Consider the following 23,480-nt stretch of genomic DNA (forward strand, 5'->3'; position numbering starts at 1 on the left):
TCAGTCTATTTATTTTATTTCTTTGTTCAGTGAATTGGTTCGTTCAGATGGGTAGTGTAAATTAAAACTGTTCAAAAAATTCACTGATTCGTTTCAACTATTTATTGACACTCAATTATATATGTGTGTGTGTGTGTGTGTTTCTAGTTGCATATAGTGTACTTTTATTTAGTGTTGTTGGATGAAAATGATGCAACAACAAACCCAGTGAACCTGCCAAATCTGCCAAAAATAAACTCTTCACAGGATTTTTACAGGATCTGCTTTTGAAAGTCATCACCGCAATGGCCAAAGACGACCACCATAGACATTTTTTATGTATCCATTCTCACCCCTGCCTCCCTCGCTGCTTTTGCTGCTTTTCCTGCTTTTCCTCCTTCTCTCCTCCCTCCCTCCCACGAGACGGGGACCGGGTTCGGGCTCCACGGGGACTGCTGGAGCTCCTCAAAGCGAAAGAGGCTCGGCGTTGAGTCTGATTGAAACGAGAGAAAACGAATGATTTGGCGACTGATGTCTGTGCTTGTGTGTTCCCTTGATGGCCAGCAGGGGGTTAAGGGCTACCTGAGCAGGTGGCATGCTGGCGGCAGCGGTGGGCATCGCTACGGGATCCATGAGCGTTGTCATCATGTTCTCGCTCTTGGCGCGGAGCAGCGGGTGAGGATGCTGAAGGCCAGCCGTGATGGGCTGATTCAACATGCCGTCCAGAAAGTGAGGAGCGTATTTGGGAGTTTCCAAAAATGGAACTGATGGGAAAGAAAATAAAAGATTAAAGGAGAAGAGATTACATAGAGATGGGCTCTGTTCCAAAACTAAGTGAGCTGCCTTGATGTCTACTGTCTACTTAGGCATCGGCCTTCTAAGGAACTTCAAAAGCAAGCAATTTGGAAAGAGTTCACAGGCAGAAACATGGGAAACACAACACTGTTCCTGACAGTGCTATTTTAGTATTATATACTATTATAGTATATTTTCGTTTTAAATTGTAGTAATGTTGTTATGTGCCTTTGTATTTTTGCATATTTCTATTTAGCCTTAATTCATTTTTAATTTTAGCAATTTAAGTACTTAAACTTCAACTTATTTCAGTTAGTTGCCAAAGTTTTGTTCAAGTTTTTTTAAGTTTAAGTTTTTCCTTTAATATTTATGTTATTTTATTTAACAATTTAAACTTTTATGTAAAAATCACTAAAACTAATGATGCAATACTCTAATAAGAATAAATAATGCACAAAACACAAATATTGAGTAAAATAGTCTGTTTTAATTAGATTAAACTGCAGTTCATCAGTACTTTGTTTTTTTTACACTGAGCTTGTCACAATTTTGGCTTCTCTGTAAAGGACACATGAGACTAGATACCTTTCTAGACAACAAAATCACACCGATAATGTCTTAAAGAGCGGACTACATAGGCTAGACTTTGGAAGAGAGCTTTGGTGTACTTATCATTTCTTTCTGTTATAAAGATGCACACTCACCAACATCTGCATCATTGTGATTTTTGATGATTTCTCCAAGTTCAAAATGGCCCGACATCACAGCAACCTGTAAAAACAGCATTGCAATGTACTTTGCAACAATGCACTCTTTAATTTGAGGATATGAGGACAACCATTTGCACAAACACTTGCTACTGTGTGTTAATTTTTTATCTGTGCACTTAATGTGAATGTCTTTTTGTTTCACTAGCCGTTAAATGTTTAGTACAGTGGTGAAACATCCCACATGCATTTATAATAAGTCATGTGATTAGAAGTGATAGCACACAGTTACCTGGAAGGGGGTTTGACCATGTTTGTTCTTCATCTCCTTACTGGCTCCTCGGTAAAGAAGGACCCGAACGCAACTCTCCTGAATGGACAGAGGAGATGTTGTCAATCATTAGTCATTAGACTAATTAGCGTAAACTAAAACCATTGAAACATTTTGTTAATTGTAATAAAATAAAATAAATATTAGACAAAAAAAATCTGAAGAAATTAGCTATGTTGCATTGGCAACTAACTGAAATAAGTTTAACTTGAACTAAAACTAAAACTGAAATAAAAAATGTAATTAAACCTAAATTGCAAAATAGATGCAATTACTTTTAGATTTTTAGATAAATTACTAAAAATTTGAATTAAATTAAAATAAACTGGAAATATAAAGCTAATTCAAAATACTAATAAAAATTATAACAGTAGATAAAAATAAACAAAAATAACACGAAACTAAACCAAAAATACTAAAATTAAAGATAACTCAAAATATTAATAACAACTACTAAAAATTTTGTTTATTGAAATAGTGAAATAAAACCTTGATTACCTTGTTGTAAAGGGCACATATGTGGAGGGCAGTGTTTCCTGATGCATTCTGGGAAGTGGTGTCTGCACCATAGAACAGAAGGTGTTCTAAGTGTTGGGCAAATCCATGCTGGCACGCCTACAGTTGAGTGAACAAAACACAGAGGTTAAAGAAATAAGACGACATCTGACTTATTGGGGGAAAAGTCCGAAGAACAGGAAAAAACTAGAGGAACAACCTAAAGAGGACAGTAAAGACAGGATAGTATTACAGTCGTTGCTAGATTAGAAGTATCAGGGTCTGGACGCCTTCCTTTTGTGAAGGCTATTATTGAAAATAATATTGCTGAATCTTGTTGAACCTCAAATATATATTATTATACTCTTTTTCATATGAGCAGCTTAAAAATTCAACATTTTTATATAATTACTTAATTATGTTAATGTGATGCATCCTGAATAATATAAATTTCAATAATTGATATCTATCATCATAATGTGCATACAATACACAAAACAACTTCTTTCAGCCAATGCAAGTACGTGCTTTAGGGTCCGACTGAATCTTGCATGACAATGTATGTTAGAGCGAGAGACAAATCTTGGCCAGTTAACAGACGTGGCAGTTCCTCCTTGAGCATAATTTGTCAAATAAATTCTACATATCTGAATCAAGTGTGCCACACACATCCTGAAAAGAGAAGCCAAAGCATTTTGGTGGCTGGCCTCAGTATATGTCACAAACCCCGCACTCTCCATGTAATCAAATAGGATGCAAGCCAAACTAAAAAAATCCAATTATACTTCAATGGCTTCTGTCATTTTAGGTACTTCTTATCAAGCAGACATACATTCAATGGTTTGTTCTTCCAATAAGTTTGGTTTTAGTTGCTATAAAACGGGGTGTGACGTCATGATTGACAGCTGTGCTTGCCATTGAGTCTGTGGAAGCAGGAGTTTGGACGGGACCTTGAATTCGTTTTTAATTTTATATTTTCCATTATAATTATTTTTATTTCAGTTTAAGTTTTAGCTATTTTAGTACATCAAGTTAAACTAAATAAAAATTATAAATGTTTTATTTTATTTCAAGTAACACATTTTTTTTAATGGTTTTAGTTTACTACAATAATCCTGTAGCCTGGAAATCCAGACCTAAATCTGAAAGATAAATGGTCTGGCGTCGACTAATGAAAATCGGCCAGCTCGAGGGGCGGCACCAAGCATGCATTTGAAAATCTCACTGCACGCAATTGGATAACACTACGACCAATCACAACAAGCCATACGCTTAGCTACCAGCGGAGCTAACTGGTAGATTAGACTCTTGGCGTGTCCGGTTGGCAAAACAGCAAAAACGGCCTTCTTGCAAAGGAAGGATTCGAGCGCCGTCTTCTGTTCCTGTTTTAGATAAAAAGCCAAGTCTAACTCGTTCATTGTAGTGGCCAAAGCCGTTTCAAACAACTGGTGTTCATCCATAGCCATCTTGCAATGTTTACTAATGACTTCGACGTCGCAGCGCTGTCGTCTTCTGTTCAGCTCGCCTCTGGCCCGCCTATATCGGATAACCCGATGTGATTGGTGCAGCTCGGATACATGGGCATATTTAATGAGCATCCTTACTCGACGCCAGAGTAACTCGCTGAGCAAATTCAACTTGTGCTCTCGCGAGAACTCTGGATTTCCAGGGTAATAATCCTGCCCGGCTCTCTAGAGATTCAGTACTGGTCATTAAAACTCTCATGTTGTTTGTTTGAAATTCATTAAATTCCTCCTAAATGTTCTGCGTATGGGCCAGAACCTCAGAGGTGTTGTGGGAGTCGTACCATCATATCATGGTGTGTGGGTCACTGGTAGGTAGGTGGTTGTGAATTGGGGAAAAGAAATCGTATTCATATATTTGTGCACAAAGAGGTTCAGAAAAGAGGAGAGAATTAAAAAGAGAACCTTTTGTTTAATATCAAGCAAAGACAGACATTAGAAGACGATGAATGAAATGAGAGATGAGAGATGGGTACCTGTGAACTTCAACCTCTCCAAACGTCTCTTCATGTCTGATCTACGGAGAGAGACAGAGAGAGAGAGAGACAGGGGAAGACTATGGACGGCGTCTGACAGTTGATTCAAAAGCACCTAGACTAGGCTTTTATGTGCTCAGCTGTGATTGGGTGGAAGGGATTCGTGTAGTTTCAGGTGCACATTGCACAGAAACGTCTGTGAGTCTCATGACATTGGTGGTGTAGTGGTTATATCTCAGGGTTGATAAACTGGATCGGTTTCTAGCAATGAACTTTCACTGTTGTGCCTTGAAGCAAAGCACTTAACTCCAGGTTGCTCCAGGGGGACATGAACTGAACTAAGTACGGGAAGATGTTTCGGATAAAAACATCTGCTAAACCAGAAGTTCTCACAGGATTTTACATTAGACAACATGTAAAGCCCTGATACAACAATCTTGAACTTTGACAGTTTAACGCTGCATTCAGCGGCAGTGTTGTTTTAGTATTATTTATATATTCTAATAAAGATGTTTTTAATGTTTTAATTTTAATTTTAGTTTGCTTTAGTAATTTTGTTCTGTGCTTTTGTCTTTTTCTCTTTTTTTAAAGGGGTCATACATGGTTTTTTAAAATTATTTTAATATGTTTCTTAAGGTTAAAATGAAATTTCGCTTTTAAGGTATAATGAAATAGTGTTAGTAAAGTTTTTTATTTTTGTGCAAATATATATGGGGAAAAATTATTATTTTCAACTTTTATTTTGACCCTCTGTTTGAAATGATCTGTTTTTAAGGTGCGGCTCCTTTAAGGCTTGTCATTAAACGGGTCACTGTTATGATTGGCTAAGGTCATTGGAAACAGTATCAACGGCCACTCGCTATTCTCCTATATTTGAAAAACTAACAAGCCTAATTAATTTCATACGTTTAGTTGCATTAAAACTCTATCCTCATTTTTAGTTTACAACCCATTTGGTTCATCATTTTGACATTTTGGTGTGTAATAAGGTTATAAGGATAAAGGTTGAGGAATCCCATCCTTTGACACCTGATGATTGTGGAAAAACATCTTCAACAGAGGATAAACAGAGTCTAGTTGCTTACGAATATGACACTCGGTGATGACCAGGATGAGACACTCAAGCATGTGCAGGTGTTTAGAATCACAAAAGCAATGAGCATGAGAGACTGACAGGAAAGAGTTCAAATGTTGTTATTTAAGCACTATTTGAATTTAAAAAAAATCAAACATTTAAAAATTCCATATTTTTCCATATGCTTAAGGCTATTTCTAGTCATTTTTCTATTATAATTTAATGTGGGCCATCAAAGATGTGCAACAGGACCACAGTCTGGCCTTGGAATGAGAAATGTAGGGATGCTGATTGGTTTAAAGAGGAAATTTAACAGCCATATAGAGAAATGAAAAGAGAACCAAAAAAAGAGAGAATGATATGTGATTATAAACAAAAACTCACCAAAATGGACACATGCATGCACACATATAAACAAAGAGTCCATCATCTCAGATATGCATTATTCCCTTGTGTTTAAGACTGTAAACTAGTGACACAAACCTGGTGTGACTCGTCCCAGCCGTTCTCATCTCTGACTCCCAGTTGTGCTCTATAGTACAGCAGAGTTTCACAACAGGAGGTGTCGCCCCCTGTCAGCACTGAGTGGTACAGCGGCGTCAGACCACAGCGGTCTCGATAATCCGGAGAAGCACCCAAAGACAGCAGAGCCTGAAAAATGGGATAGACATGAATAGTTATACACAAGATTTACAAAAAAAAACATTAAAGATTCACAAATCAATATTTTGTATTTGTCACCATAAATTTCCTCTGCAAATCATGATCACGATCTCAAGACAAAGGAACCTTTTCAAATGACAATTTTTTCATTTTCATGACTAGCCTTTTAGGTGTACAACTTATTTTAAAGTGCCCCTAATATGCTTTTTCAGATTTCATGTAGTGTGTAATAGAGGTGTTTGTGAATGTAAAAGGTCTGCAAAGTTTCTAAGATAAATGGAGTTATTGGGGCTGTTTACACCTGGCCACTTCATGCGTTTTCTCAGATCGGATAGCTATCCGATCGTGAAAAGACCAGGTGTAAATGCCCTCCGAAACGCATTCGAGACGGATTTGAATCCGATCGCTCAAACCACTTCAGGAGGTGGTCTGAGACGCATTCCAGACAAAACTGGACAAGTGTAAATGCATCTGGTTGTTGAAACCACATATGTAAATTGTACTCCTCTCAAAAATGCTTAAAAAAATAAACGTGTGAGAGCGTGTTATAGGCTATATGTTATGTTATAGACAGATATGACGACGCTACTGGAACACGCATCACCGCAGATGAGAAGCTGAGCATCTATTCATCAAGCCAACGTGCAAACATCGTAAATCAAAGTGAAAGTAAGTCGCAGACGCTTAACACACAATCATCATCATTAAAAGTAGAGAAACTAAATGATCTTACCAGGGCTGTTGCCGCTCTCTCTTATTGCGGTCTTTGATTTTGAAATTTTAGCTGATGATCAATAAAATGCAGCTCATATCTGTTGCTTTCGTGACGTGCACTCCATTAAATCTGCATATAGCGCGGGAATTGAAGATCGGATTTAAATCCGTTTCGCAAAAACACATTTATGTGACCAGGTGTAAATGGAATCGTTTTGATAAATCAGATAGCTATCCGATCTGAGAAAACGCATGAAGTGGCCAGGTGTAAACAGCCCCATTGTCTCCCGAAAGAAAGAACTGATTCTGAATCTGAACTCTCTGAAACGAGTCGTCAGTAATTCCAGTCTCACTTCCTGCTCGAACATACGAAGAGTTGTAACACATTTGCATAATGCCAGCCTGTGGTTTTCATTAACTGCCCGCGAACAACATCTACTTTTTGTAGCTGAGACTGGAAGAGTTTGGTTTGTGTTATCGTCATATCAAGAAGATGATGTTTTCTGCGCTATGAAAGCAAATCAACTTTGATGCACTTCCAAAAGATGTGAAAAACCGACGCCATCATTACTGTTCGTATCACTGTGTATCAAGTGCTGAGGAAGCTGAAATTCAGATATGGAAATGGGTGTTAGGTTTCCGACACAGGCTGTAAAAGGTCGACCAATCACAATAGACTGAGCCATCTGACCAATCAGAGAAGAATAGACCAATCACAACAGACTGGGCCATCTGACCAATCAGAGCAGAGTTGACCAATCACAACAGACTGGGCCATCTGACCAATCAGTGCAGAGTTGACCAATCACAACAGACTAAGCCGTCTGACCAATCAGAGCAGAGTAGACCAATCACAACAGACTGGGCCATCTGACCAATAAGAGCAGAATAGACCAATCACAACAGACTGGGCCATCTGACCAATAAGAACGGAGTTGACCAATCACAACAGACTGAGCCATCTGACCAATCAGAGCAGAGTAGACCAATCACAACAGACTGAGCCGTCTGACCAATCAGAGCAGAGTAGACCAATCACAACAGACTGAGCCGTCTGACCAATCAGAGCAGAGTAGACCAATCACAACAGACTGAGCCGTCTGACCAATCAGAGCAGAGTAGACCAATCACAACAGACTGAGCCGTCTGACCAATCAGAGCAGAGTAGACCAATCACAACAGACTGAGCCATCTGACCAATAAGAGCAGAGTAGACCAATTACAACAGACTGGGCCATTTGACCAATAAGAGCAGAGTTGACCAATCACAACAGACTGAGCCATCTGACCAATAAGAGCAGAGTAGACCAGTCACAACAGACTGGGCCGTCTGACCAATCAGAGCAGAGTAGACCAATCACAACAGACTGAGCCGTCTGACCAATCAGAGCAGAGTAGACCAATTACAAGAGACTGGGCCATCTGACCAATAAGAGCAGAATTTACCAATTACAACAGACTGGGCCATCTGACCAATAAGAGCAGAGTTGACCAATCACAACAGACTGAGCCGTCTGACCAATCAGAGCAGAGGAGACCAATCACAACAGACTGAGCCGTCTGACCAATCAAAGCAGAGTAGACCAATTACAACAGACTGAGCCGTCTGACCAATCAGAGCAGAGTAGACCAATTACAAGAGACTGGGCCATCTGATCAATAAGAGCAGAATTGACCAATTACAACAGACTGGGCCATCTGACCAATAAGAGCAGAGTAGACCAATCACAACAGACTGAGCCATCTGACCAATAAGAGCAGAGTAGACCAATCACAACAGACTGAGCCATCTGACCAATAAGAGCAGAGTTGACCAATCACAACAGACTGGGCCGTCTGACCAATCAGAGCAGAGTTGACCAATCACAACAGACTAGGCCATCTGACCAATAAGAGCAGAGCAGGCTCTCAGAAAGGAGGGGTTTAGAGAGACCGAAACCTTTATCGAACCCATTCAGACACTGGGAAAACAGGTGATGCTGCAATATATATTATGAGAAAAGTGTTTTTTGACCTTGGTTGCATGTAAACCTGTTGTAGGAGACTCCAAAAACTAAATTCAGACCCTTTAAAATAGCATAATAGGGACACTATAAGAGAGAAAAAACTACTTTGCACCTCAAAATATTTAAAAGCATTTTGTTCAGTGGTGCTGTGAATGAACTGCATGTGTTTGTACCATCAGTGTGGATTGGTTGTGTGCTCTGACTGCTTTGTGGAGGGGTGTGAGTCCGTCTCTGGATCTGAAATCCACATGAGCTCCGTTCAGCACCAGAACACGAATCCCTTCCACACTCAGACACCCCTGAACCGCCAGAGTCAGAGGCGTCTCTGAGAGACAGATGGAAACAGACACGGACATTACAGCTACAGAAGAACAGCTTTATTTAAGAATAACAGGCAACATTCTAAATGCTAAAATGGCAAACATGAAAGGATTGTCTCGGTTAGAAGTGACCAATGAGCTGCAGGATTACTGTGACATCATCCTGCCTGTGAGCGACATATTCAACTCTTGCTTATTCTTAGCATCAGTGCAATTAGTACGCTGAACGTCACATCAAATAAAAAGCATACTCTCAATGAAAAAACACAACAGATGATGAGAATAGACTCAGAGGAACATAATGAGCTTTGAGTCTAAGGTTAATGAAATGAGACGATTCTGACAGGGCAATGTTGGCAACACAATGACGCTCATCAGAACTGAAAATGTCAAAGGTTTAAACATATTCTCCATGCAATATACATCTACTACATTCAGTGGTTCTCAATTCCGTTCCTCGTACCCTCCCGCTCTGCACATTTTGCATGCATCTCTTATCAGTTCAGAGATTTGCTCAATTCGACCGTAAGTGCCCTGCAAAGTGGACTTCACAAGGGTATTCTGCCATCATAAGTGAGATTTCAATCTGAAAGGAGCGTACATGTTCAGTTCAAAGGGCTCTGCTAACGGCATAGGGAACATCGAAACGCCAGGACCGGGATTGAGAACCACTGTACTAGATAATATATGCAATCTAGGCCAAAAAAAAACAAAACAGATTTAACTTCCAGGATTGCCCAAATAATATGAATGCACTTTTTTCCTCATGAAATTTCATACTCATGAGTTTATATAATCAAAGCACTTCAAAAAGGGTTTTCAAAAATCACTTTTCTGCAAGCTGCATTTAAAGGGATAGTTCACCCAAAAATGAAAATTCTGTCATCATTTAGTCTGGAACAATTTGAGGGTCAGTAAGTAATGACAACATTTTCATTTTTGGGTGAACTATCCCTTTAAGTGATTGTCTTGGCATATTATCAAAAGTACTATTTGGACACTCTCAAGACATACAGTAGTTTTGTGCGTGTCTCACCTCCGCTTTCAGTGTCATGGTAGTTCGGATCCAGTCCTTTCTCCAGAGCTTTACTCAATTTCTCCACAGCTCCACCGTGAACATAATCCAGGAACTTCTTTAGATTGGCCTGTAGAGGGAGACACACACAGTCAGACACTTCACTTCCTTACTTTAGTCTGTCAACACATCCGTCTCTACTGGATATTTCATTTTTGCTGTAATACAAGATCTGTTTTTGGTGGATATTAATATCTTTGTCCTGTATTCACCTTGGTGTGCAGCTTCGCTAGTTGTTTCTCATCCAGGTTCGTCTGTTTGTAGACTCGTGTCTTGTATCTGAACTGTGAGTTTAAGACACCAGGAAGAGAGGGGGGAACAGAGAGAAACTGGTTAAAGCTTGTTCAGTTGTTTGTTCTGAGAAACAAGAACTGAATGAGTCATTAATGTAGATGGTCAGTCCAAACTGTGCACATCAAAGAAATGCTCCACTTTTGGAGACTTGAAAAATAAAATAAACATTAAAAAATAAAATGTAAAATAAAATAATTTAATTTAATTAATTAATGAAATAAAATATATTTTTATTTTTATGTTATTTTTTATTTCATTAAAAAATAACATAAAAATAAAAATATATATAAAATATAAAAATGATATAAAACAGCAAAAATTAAATACAAATAAAAGCAGATAAACTTAAACTTCTTACTAATACATATTAGGAAGACTGATTAACAAAGAATAAATAATTCAAATCTTAAAGTATAAGCCATTAAGAAAATAAGTCAACTATACAATGAATGTAACAATGGTTTGATAGTCCATTTTTGCTGTTTCATACTGTAACTGTTTAAATATCTAAAATGTCCTAAAATGCCACACACAAAAAAAAAACATGTAATGCATTTTAAACACAAATAAGTATCTTTTTTAACATTTCATAATTTTTTTTAAAAGGTATTCAGAAACACTTTACAATAAGGTCCCATTAGCTGATATTAGTTCATGCATTAACTAATATTACCTATAAATGAGCAATACAGTTACAGTATTTATTAATCTTTTTTAACATTAATTAAAACACATTACTCATTGTTAGTTTGTGTTAGCTCAAGTCCATGAAATAATATTAACATATACAACTTTTGAAATGTTTAATAATTTATTAGTAAATGTTTAAGTTAACCTGCTTTTGAAGTACTGTTAGTTAATGTTAACAAATGGAACCTTATTGTAAAGTGTTATCAGGTATTTTTCTCAATTGCCAATAAAACAGCAGGTTCCTATTGTGACAGCTTGCCCCTGTAAGCTCGGCATGAGCCAAAAACTACTGAAATGTTCAAGCTTTTTTGTAGCCAAGACTTTAAGGTATGTCTGTACAGAAGGTTATGAGGTTCCGGAGCATTCTGGGTGATGTTGTCTAGTGTTTGTGAGCCTGTGATCTATTATTCGCTACAGCACCTCCAGGTAGGGCACTCCCTTCTCCAGGGACTGGGAAAACTCTCGAAGCAAGCGCTCCTCCTCCAGGAACTTGGCATCTCGTCCGTCTCCAGCTGGCTGGAAGAGGCCGTAATTGTAAGCGTCCCACAACGACTCGCTGAGAGAACAAATAATCTGCTGCTTCGCACTCCAAACGCTCGTGTCGGGATCAAACCGCAAACACTTCTACAGACGGCGAAAGAGAAAACAGGTTTGAGAGAGAGAGTAAGAACAACAGATTGAACTGGATTTAAGGTTCGAAACGACTTCAGATTTATCGACGGCATCTGTGACGTGCTGTCGTTCAACACAGACCTTCATTTTGACTCGTACCTCATACAGAAGTCGTGTTCACAGTAATGCACTTACAATGGGTTAACAGGCAGAGTGTGCAACCTGTATATTTGAAGACTTTTATTTACATTTACATGTATGCAACAATGTGTGTGCAAAGTTTCAAGAGTTTTTGAGCATGTTAAGGGCCACTGAAAAGTCCCTGAAAATATGAATAATTAAAAGAAAAATCCTTAATAGAATAAAAGGAATTTTCAGTGTTTTGGTCTTAATAAACAACAACAAAAAAATTACTAAAACTTTACCTGAAATTGAAGAAACATATAAAAATAAAATCTAATTCAAAAACTATGATAGTATATCAATAATACTAAAAATAACACTTCCATTACTGTATAATGAACATAATAATAAAATGCATTACTGTAAACACGATTTTTGTTTGTTTTTACAAAGCTGCAATAATTTTCTGTGGTGCACAAAAACATGTCAGATTCGTATGCTTAAAATACTGACACCTGTTGAATATGAATTTAAAGCGGCACAGAAGAGCCTGTGTTGTTTGCATTCGAACAATCACTTTTACAAGCCATTTCAAAAGCTTTAAAACTGACACACTGCAAACAATAAACCATCCTGCATATTAAAATCCAACAGCAAAACATCAGCACTATGAAGAGTGTGTGAGCATGCTGCTTTATCTGGGGATTGTTAATGTGCCGCGATTGAGCATGTTAAGTGAGCTGCTAATTGAGTCAGGAGTTTAGATGAGTTTAGATGAGAGCGATTTTGACATTAAATCAGGTCAGAGCTCCCACACAAATCATGAGGAAACTCAAGCTCAGTGTGTGTGTGTGTGTGTGTGTATGTGTGTGTGTGTGTTTATTTAAAATGTCCCAGAATAGCTTCACACACACACACACACTAATATACAACACACTAAATATTCTTTCATTAAGGATTCCCATGTTACCCCTTTTATCCCCCTGAATTAAATTTTTTTTTTAATTTTCTCTTAATGTCTCAATCCCTCCCACGATAACCTTGGGAGACACAATAGATCCAGAGTACCGGTATATTAAAGTGTGTGTGTGTTTCTTTGAAGCTTTCAGAAACTTATTAGGAACATTTACTGTTGTACAGTTAGTTTGTTTGTGTGTGCATGTGTGTGTGTGTGTGTGTGTGTGTGTGTGTGTGTTTCTTTGAAGCTTTCAGAAACTGATTATAACAACTGAAAAACAATACAGAACTATACAAATAAAATATTATTATTATTAATTGAATCAATTTAAAATGATTTGAATTCACTTTATTTGACAACAATAACTAAAAAAAACTATATATTATAAATATTTATATTATTAACAACAAAAATAGTCATAACTGAAAAATCATTACACAACTATAAAATAAAATATTCATTATAAATAATTATTATTATTAGTAGGCGTGAATCTCGGTACGCAAAATTAAACCAATTAAGTAGAAGAGTAGTCGAGATGATTATCGGCCACTCTCTAGTGCAGTTTGTGAGTATGTCTGAATGTGTGTGAACAGAAATGCACAGACCGTTTGTTTGATATCCGGTATGCCGATGCGGAAAACGATCACAGGGAGGTGCGAGTCTTCTACGGGCGAGACTGTGGTCATGCTCCGCTCCATCATGCGCCGCCGGGCCTGCTGATTGGTCAAGACCGGGTGATACAGCGGCTGATTGGTTGTCTGATGATAAAGCGTCGGCTGACTGGGTAAATGTGGGATTCCTCTTTGGCCCGGAATGCCAGCCCTCGGTTGTCTTTCTCCTCTCTGCCATCCAATCACAACGGCTGCCGGTTTGGATCCGTCCCCCTTGCGTCCGCCCCGGTTCTGGTGTTCCTTTTCTCCCATATCGATCATCCCATTTTGTTTTGCTCTCTTCAATCTCTCCTCCTCATCCTCCTCATCCTCACCCTCTTTGTCCTCGGCGCTGCCAAAAAAACGCTTGGTGTTTCCCAGCATCCTTTGCTGCACTGTGTCAGCAAGCAGCGTTGATGCTATGCTGTTGGGTCATGGTGCTTATTGGCGTCCACCTTAATGTTAGACAGACTGAAGAGCAAAAAAGAAAGAGAGAATAATCCTTAGAGGGGTGATGCATTGATGTTAAAGGGTAACTCTCGCCAAAATGCAACCTAGGGTCTTTTTGTTAATCTACCCGAGGGAAACTTTCGTTTAAAAGCATAATTAGAATGGAAACGCCACTTTAAAATTTGACCGTATTTTCGTTTTCGGTCAAATTGCCTTTTGAATGGGAGTGCTTGGGGCACTTTTACGATAGCATCAAAAATTGCTATTTTTAAACCACTAAGAAGGCTCGACACAACATGAAACTTTGCTCGAAGTATCACCAGGGGCTCTACACATGAACTCCAGCATTGAGAACATTGTTTGTGTACACAGAGTTTACTAAAAAGAAAGATTTTGAACAACTCACTGAAGCTGTGTCACCCGGCATTTTGACAGTCAGAAATAGTCAATCTCCGAATGCGAATGAACTGACTCTGAATTTTAGCATTGTTTCTTATATGAGGATCCTTTTTCAAATACAAGGTCAGTATTGATTTTCACTAATGACAAAACAACAAATTATCCGTGAATTTATATGGAACCAGAGAATGTCTAATAAGGCGAGAAGTTTCACTCTCAGTACACTTCCGGCTTCTGAACTGGTTGCAGTTCCACTCTGATTCCATATGAGGGCGCTCACAGGACGAGTGCAGAATGAATGGAGGTCTATGGCGCTACAGCCATCAAAATCCACTTTTCTCAGGATATAATTTTTTGTCTAGTAATTTGAATATTGTATTCGAAGGAGATGCAAAGAAATTACACATTCCTGGGAGTTAGATTTTTTAGAGTCACTTATTTGCTTTAAAAAGTCTTTTAAAGTGTCAATGACGTCATACACATCGTACGACCAGAGCTACTGCTTTGCGGCAATCCTTCAGTCACTCTGGTGCTTTCGCGCTCTGCACTTTCTTTTCTCTCAAGGCATCGACAACACAGCTGACACAGGTAAACACACAACACAGCTGACACAGGCAAACACACAACACAGCTGACACAGGTAAACACACAACACAGCTGACACAGGCAAACACACAACAGAGCTGACACAGGTAAACACACAACACAGCTGACACAGGCAAACACACGTGCTAGAAGAGTTTTTGTTTTGTTTGTTTCTGGTCCCGCTTCGGATGCCACGATGCCATCAAGCGGTATCTCTGGTCGTAATCAGTCCTTTACTGACCAATCAGTGTTCATTAGCAGAATGCTAGCGTGTTATGGGCAACAACAACTTAACCTGTAAGAAATCGAAAGGACATAAGTACTCGTTCATTCAACTTTCGACCTATAACCCATGTTGAACTTGCAAAACCTACAATCAAATCTGAGATTTCTCAACGGCAATCGGGTGAAAGAGACAAATTTAGCCATCTAGCCCCATAGACTCCCATTCATTTTGCAATCATGGGCGATCGCCCCCAGTGGAACTCTAGTGGAACTACAACCAAAATTCGGTACATAGGACTTAATAGGACTTAATAGGCAGTGGGCAGGCTCTCCGTAGACGGGCTCTGATGGAACTAAGCTTTAGGAGCTTTCCATCTTTACTCTCCTCCCTGTTACGTTGCATTCGGAGATCGACTACTTTTGACTGTCAAAACACCGGTGGACACAGCTACTGTGAGTTGTTCAAAATCTTTCTTTTTAGTAAACTCTGTGTACACAAACAATGTTCTCAATGCTGGAGTTCATGTGTAGAGCCCCTGGTGATACTTCCAGCACAGTTTCATGTTGTGTCGAGCCTTCTTAGTGTTTTAAAAATAGCCATTTTTGATGCTATCACTGTAGTGCCCCAAGCACTCCCATTCAAAAGGCAATTTGACCGAAAACAGAAAAATACGGTCAGACTTAAAAGTGCCGTTTCCATTCTAATTATGCTTTTAAACGAAAGTTTGCCTCAGGTAGATTTACAAAAAGACCCTAGGTTGCATTTTGGCGAGAGTTACCCTTTAAAATAAATTCCAGATTGAGTCAATATAAAGCCCCACCTAGAAACCAGAATATCTTTTAACTTAGACCAGTAATAAACCACTCTGAACACCTTAGCAACTCCCTGGAAACAACACCGCTGTAAAGCCTGCAAATAACAGCTTGTTTTAGTCAAAAAAATCTTTAGAAACCTTTTATTTAATAAAGATCTGCAAGATAAGACACTGTGTGGGACTATTTCCACATTTTACTTCTAAAAATAACAAAATCCCGCTGTCTCTCCAGGGCTAACAGACTGGATTCAATTTGCGGAAGACTGAAAGTTGAATTCGGCTAAATTACAGTATGATTTAGCTGTTCTCTGTGAATCTCTATCTGCTGGTGGCATCCAAGAGGATGTTATTGTTCTTAGCTTGTTACTGTAACTCTTCACCATCTATTTGTGAGCCTGGAAAGACATAATCAAAATAAAATCAATGCATAGCTCCTTTGCTCTACCAGAATAATTGTGGTTCGCTTTTGAAAGAAGATACATGGGAAAGAAAAATAGTAAGAAACGCATATTTATAATGAAGTGAGTAATGAGCACACTTAAGTGCTTTAATATTAAATTACTGAATAAGTATCTCATTTATATGGAATAAATTATTTTAGTCATCAGGAATAAACAGCGTTTAAAGAAAAACTTTGAGTGGTAAAAATTAAATTTAACCAGCTTTTATTTTTTGAGTGTTGCAATTGTTTGTAAAAATGTGTAATATGGTCTGTCATGCAGAAACACTTTTTTAATCTTAAACTTAAATTCAAACACACCATAAAGGAAACAACTGGACATTCAAGAAAAAAAAAAACTTAAAAAAAAAAGTTTTTTAATTAACGAAGTTAAACTTGTTTTTCTTCACTGAGCATGTGCTAAATGAGTGTCTTTGTGAAATGTGCTATACAAATAAATTGATTTGACTTGCAGATTACATTGGTTGCATTCAGCATGTAATTCGGGTCACTGTCCTGTAACTGTGAAGCATCCACCCTATGCATTTCTGCTGATTATATTGTTGTTTAATTGCACACAAGAGAGGGTCACTGACTCTGAAGCTTTCAGTCAGCATAATTTGTCTCTGCTTTATTTTACATACTTAACCTGTTAAGCTGCAACCCCACTTTTGAAAAATCCCAAGAAATGACATACCCAAACTGAAACAGATACAGTTCATGAACCCTTTGTACTAAAAGCACAAGTATGATCTCATTTGAAAGCTGACACCTGGCAGTTTATTGTAAATGTAGAATTAATTATTGTCATAATGACAAAAATTGTTATAAATAGCTTCAAAGTTTTGTAAAGTTATTAGAAATTATTTTTTATGAAACATCCTCATGAAAAAAAAATTGAAGTTGGCACTGGAGCAATCTAGAAATGCACTACAGCTAATGCCACATGTCTAAACATTTTATGTTTAAAATCTTAAGATAATAAGTCCAAAACTCTGTATTTAGTGAAATGTTTTTCAAGACCATGTCATGTGACTTTATTTTGATTTGACGCTAAAATGCTACTGATGTTTATTGTCATCTTCTAACCATCTATCCAGTATATTGTCTTTATTGTTTTGTGGTGCAAACGAGCCCCATTCAGTCTCAGTCTCCCCCTGCACACATTCACACCTCTCCAGCCCGGTTATGGCTCTAAATATGCATTTCTTTTGTCTGCATTATAGTTACTAACGACTGGCTATTCACAGGCTATTCATATGGTTTCAGTCACTAATTTCTTTTCTTAAAGTTCACCCTTACATTTTAAACTGTATCAAATGCATTTCTTGAATAAAGAAACATTTCAGTAAGCATTCAAAAAATAATAAAAATATAACTTCTAGGTGGCAGCCTGGCAGGTGCACCTAGGGCTAGCTAGCATGTTAGCTTAGCACACCATCAATACACGACAATTTATGAGATTAAAACCATGTTTGTGCTTATAAACTTACTTTATAAAGCAAATCGAGTATTTTAAATAATTTTTTGTGATCTAATTTGGCTTCAGATAAAAAATCAGACAGAAAATATACTATTGGATAGTGTTCTGCACAACGATTCTATATAGATTAGCATTACATTATAAATATAATCTATTATTATGGAAATACCTGGCATGGCTTGAAAAACACAGGTAACTCAAATATCATAGCAAACATGTTTATTGTCTTCAAAACTGCATGTTACAGCCATAGTTATAGCGCGATCTCTTGTTAGCTTTGTGTGTGTTCGAGGCTTCCTGGAATGTCACATGATCATGGCTCTTCTTCATGTTCTATATATGGACTAATACTGTGCACAGGGCGGCGAGGGCGCCCTCAGGCTATTGGTATGAATTGAAAACACAGTATCAGAGTTATGCAAACGCTCATAATGATTACATCGACGCATTTGGGTATAAATTCAATAAATATTATTCCTGTCTATAGAAATCTGATGTAAACCTATGAGAATATATCAATATTTCTCCAAATCTGCACATTTTTGAGCTAAAGCCCTGAGGCACGTTGTTTTGTGTATCGCTGTCATGACGACGGCACGGGAGTTTTTTTATGAATGAAAGCGGCTGACGCGCATAATTCATATCAAAGGTATCGACTAATTTTTTCATTTCATAACTCCTGACACAAATTAAGAAATAACTGTCGCTATAAGTTTCTCAGAATACAATAGTGGTCAAATTCTGAAACTTGAGTCTTATATCTTTTTAATGATGTATAGTTTGTCAAGGTATAACATTAAATCTGATAGTAACTTTGAACTATATATAAATAAAACCGCTTCAGTGCGTCCGCGCTCTGGCAACGGTTAACAGGTTAAAGAACATAACTCCACCGATGCAAAACATCTCCACCTCTCCCTCAATGCCCGTCATCTGTACAGTAAATACTGTAGACAGAAATGACGTCAGTGACGTCCACATTAAGAAACTGTCCTGTAAACCTCCAGAGATCTCCATCACCTCATTACTGATGGCTCATGGTGACTGTTCACAGCTTTAGATGGTCATTTACTTTAATGAACCTGTTTGTGGTTCATCAAGAGCAAATTCCCCCACTGCAAATACTGCAGTAGCTCTCAGTATTACTGGAATACTATTTATAAATCAGCCCAGTGTTTTGACCCCTCTATATGCAATGAGGATTTTACCAATGCCTTAATTATTACTGTATTTGGGTTTTTAATAATTTGGTTTTGGACTGTTTAATTAATCTTTATATAATTGATTGTTTCTGGCTATGTAAATATATCTCTGTAATCAAAGATGATAAACACACCACATGCTTCATCCTTTGAAAAGCCAGAAAATGCATGAATTAGTAAAAGAGATTGCTTTTATGTATCTGAAATAGATCACCACAATAATAGACTGTTGTGAAATGGAACCGTAAATTATGCCTTGGCAGTTTATGTGAACGGTTACACAAAAAACACCACAAAATAAGCAATACTCTGAATATCTTTCAAAGACTTGATGTCACTAACCTTGGTAAACTATGGCAAATCCAGTGATAATTCATCCTCAAAAGCATCCAATGAATCAACCCACTACCCAGTGATGTAAAAAAAAAAAAAAAAATCAGATTGATCAAGAAAGCCCCCCCCCCATCTTTTATATGCAATATACATCAAGAGCAAGAGACTGTGGCGTCTGACATTGAGACTAATATCATATCGACTGTTTAAAACAGGCTATTAGGAGACTTGACTGGTTACACGGGTGCCAATTCAAGGATGAATCAAGCCAATGAGACACAGATGGTCTCGTTCACAAACCCTCCAAATCAATTGCTTAATCCATGTATAAAAATACATGGATGGCAATATCAAGTTGAGTTTCTAATACAGGCTTCCATTGAGTCTGGGGATGTATGTATGTATGTATGTATGTATGGATGGATGGATGGATGGATGGATCTATGCATGTATAGATGTATGCATATATGTATCAATGTATGTATGGATGGATGGATGTAAGCATTTATATGTATATGTATGTATGTATGTATGTATATATATATGCATGTATTTATGGATATATGCATGTATGTACATTGCCATTCAAAAGGACACTTTGATTATTCTAAGCATGCGCTGCAGTTTATGTCATCTGTCGCTTTAAATGCTCGAGCCCTTTAAAGCAAAATGGATTCTGATTGGCTGTCAATGTTTTTATTGGTCATCAGCTGGAAAAAAATTGTTCTGAAAGTGATTCCAACGATATAGTTCCTCTGTGCCGTTGTCGTTATAGTTGTGCTTTGGACTCTTTTACATTTAGAAAGATTTTATAGAACTATATTTTTACCGTTATCGTTTCAGTTATTGTCCTTGGTGTGAACGTGCCTTAAGAATTACACATGCATCCATGCATGAATCCCCTCATATTAACCAGCTAATAAAACAGGACCAATGAGAATGCAGAGAAGTGTTTCTACCTCGCCTGATTAGCTCTCTGCTGTATAATTGGCAGTTGACTGGGGCAGGTGGGGAAAAATAGAGCACTGGCCTCATTTCACTCTCTAGAGACGATTCAGAGAGAGTAATGCAGGCGCCACACAGAAACCAGCAGCCCAAGGACAAAGTGGGAAGAGCGGTGATACGAGACCAGGTCATGAAAACAGCAAAAAGACTGCAGAAACCAGTCTTTCAGGACACCGGACACGAGACAAGGCCTGTTAAACAGTACTATATCGCAGAGAAACAAATGCAGTGTAGTTAGTAGTCCAATAAAACCAGTATTGGGTCACATAAATAACTAAACACAGCAACTACAAGGCTTTTCCACTCGCATTTCTGCACATAATCCATCACGTCCGAGTGTCCATTCAGCTCGCTCAGTTTCTGCGAGAAGAAACCCTTTTACACACACCTCCTATCGTATTGTACTTCATTCTCTCACATACATAGCGCACCACCCCCTCCTATGTAGGACAGGGTGAATATAGATATATTTCCAGTGAATTGGTCCCCAGAAACTTTAATTGGAGAACTGCCATGGAACAGGCTGTCCCACTTTTATAACCCGTTAAAAAGAAGTGGAGCAACCAGGTCCGGCATTGGTCCCTTCCTCTCGCTCACGCTCTTTGTGTCTCTCACCGGCCATCGCTCCATTAGAAAAGAATGACAGCGCAGATAACGGACAATTAAAAATGTTTTTTCTGCACTCAGAGTGAGACTGTGCCATTGAGAAAAGCACAAAACCACATCCGGTTTCTATAATGAACCTGCTGGTGTTCATGATGCAATGATGTTTTAAAACCCCAGGGATCATGAATGAGTGAAATGAGAGGCGTTCCCTGCTCTGTACACTTGTTTGCAGGTGATAGAAGTGTTGCGTGGGAGGCCTGAAGATCATAAGAGATTTGTTGTGAATAACAGTGAATTGCTCAAAGCTTTAAGCCAATATATTCAAATACAGGCCATGGCCTAATAATACAGACTTCCATTCAAAAGTTTGAAATAAGTCTCTTCTGCTAACCAAGACTGTATTTACTTGATCTACAGTAAAAACAGTAATATTGTGAATTGTAAAATGTAATTTATTCATGTGATCAAAGCTGATTTTCAGCATCATTACTCCAGTCTTCAGTGTCACATGATCCTTCAGAAATCATTCTAATATGATGATTTGCTGCACAAGAAACATTTCTTATTATTATCAATGTTGAAAACAGTTGTGCTGCTTCATATTTCAGTGGAAATCGTGATTCATTTTTTTTTCAGGGTTCTTTGATGAATAGAAAGTTCAAAAGAACAGCATTATTATAGGTAAACATTTATTGTGATATTATTAATGTCTGAACTGCCACTTTTGATCAATGTAATGCATCCTTGCTGAATAAAAGTATTAATTTCTTCTTTTAAAAAAAATCTTACTGACCTCAAACTTTTGAATACTATATCCTAATTTACATAGCAAAGAAAGACCTTTGAGGTAAACAGAAGGAGTTTATATTTCCACTTATCCCATTTTCATTTAAATACATACATTTAATCATACATCTGATAACTTATTAAAAGTTAAAGCAAACCTCTGTCTGTTAATATAAACCACGTCACATTCAGAAACAGCCCTTTACAGAGCTGTGTGACATTGCAGAATCGTTATCAACCATCATCTTACGCCTAGTAATTCAGTGGAAATAAAACATATCCTGCCGCGTCAGACTTTAAATTTGTCAAAACAATCCAGATGCGAGAATGCATATCAGAAAAATACAGGAGCATGTTACAGTATTTATCAACCTGAACAGAAAGGCACTAAAGAGACCAGAGTTGCTAAAATTAACACACCATGTTGTCCTACAAAAACCACACTAGTACGTGTGAAACAGATAGTAAAGAGTATTCAAGCAACACACGACCAATCATAAACCATTAATGCTTTCTGAATAATTGCTTATGACATAAAATATGTATGCACTGTTTAGTTTCAGCAACATAAAACAGTTAAAAATAACGGTTTTGTAATACAACGGTTTACACATTTCCTTCTAATTTTTTGTAATACATTTTAGAGAACTAAAGATAACTAGAGTGGATTTACATGCCAAAATGTAGCCTACATGAATTTACAATTTGATTTAAAACTACTATTGCATGCTTGTTATATATTAATTGTTCAATCAATGTTTAAACATATATAATAAAATAATAATAATATTAAGTCAGGGATTATGAAACTACAGTGTAAAACCCCAAAACTGGCAATTAATTACTAACCCATATTAATGTCTGAACAGTGGTGCAAGATAACCCAGAGTAATGTTAACACAGGAAATCACATGTGAACAGCCCAAATAATGAGCAGAAGCAAACGAGGAGGAAACCCACAGCTGTGACCTCGTTCAACAACATTCTGGAGGTCAGCGCTCTAGAAGAGAGGAGGAGTACGAGAGAAAACTGGGACGAGGAGAGACAGAACGCAAAAAACGAGTGTAAAAGCTGGAGAGAAAAAAAACACCAAACCAAGAGAAACTCCACTAAAACACAACAATCTGTCCACACCACAAACGTCACAGACTGATGATGCCGCTCTCATACAGAAAGCACAGAAAATCCCTGCAACACTGGTCAAGAATATCAAAAAGATGAAGAGAAACTAGATAGAACGGACTATAGTACGAACGATAGATAGAATGAATGAACTAACGAACGATAGATAAATCAAACGAACAACAGATAGAACCAACAAACAAACAATAGATAGAACAAACAAACCAATGTAGATAGAACAAACGAATGAACGATAGATAGAATGAACAAACAAACGATAGAATGAATGAACAAACAATAGAACGAACAAATAATAGATAGAACAAACGATCAAACGATAGATAGAACAAACAAACAAAAGATAAAAAATGAACAATAGAACGAACGAACGATAGAAAGAACAAACAAACAATAGAACGAACAAACAAATGACAGAACGAATGAACAAATGACAGAACGAATGAACAAACGATAGATAGATAGATAGATAGATAGATAGATAGATAGATAGAATTAACGATAGATTGAAGAAACGATAGAT

The 23,480-nt window shown here is 37.7% G+C and overlaps 1 protein-coding gene across 3 annotated transcripts in view; it reads right to left on the reverse strand.

Annotated features, from left to right (window-relative positions):
• The window catches only part of LOC311075619 (SH3 and multiple ankyrin repeat domains protein 1), a 68,633-nt gene that overhangs the window by 26,815 nt on the left and 18,338 nt on the right, over positions 1–23,480 (reverse strand). Inside the window, exons 5-15 of one of the 3 annotated variants that reach the window (XM_084103142.1) lie at positions 13,445–13,960; positions 11,564–11,767; positions 10,372–10,443; positions 10,121–10,229; positions 8,938–9,089; positions 5,865–6,032; positions 2,311–2,427; positions 1,774–1,851; positions 1,479–1,545; positions 562–743; positions 333–472 (exon numbers count right to left, since the gene is read on the reverse strand). In XM_084103142.1, coding sequence (XP_083959268.1) covers positions 333–472; positions 562–743; positions 1,479–1,545; positions 1,774–1,851; positions 2,311–2,427; positions 5,865–6,032; positions 8,938–9,089; positions 10,121–10,229; positions 10,372–10,443; positions 11,564–11,767; positions 13,445–13,873 — 1,718 coding nt within the window. In that variant the 5' untranslated portion in view covers positions 13,874–13,960. Of the gene's footprint in view, positions 1–332; positions 473–561; positions 744–1,478; positions 1,546–1,773; positions 1,852–2,310; positions 2,428–4,306; positions 5,595–5,864; positions 6,033–8,937; positions 9,090–10,120; positions 10,230–10,371; positions 10,444–11,563; positions 11,768–13,444; positions 13,961–23,480 lie in introns of those variants that run through there. The other 2 variants (XM_084103141.1, XM_084103140.1) reach the window with 2 other exon arrangements.

The sequence above is a fragment of the Abramis brama genome, assembly GCF_963993115.1.
Source record: "Abramis brama genome assembly, chromosome: 24".
NCBI lineage: Eukaryota > Metazoa > Chordata > Actinopteri > Cypriniformes > Leuciscidae > Abramis > Abramis brama.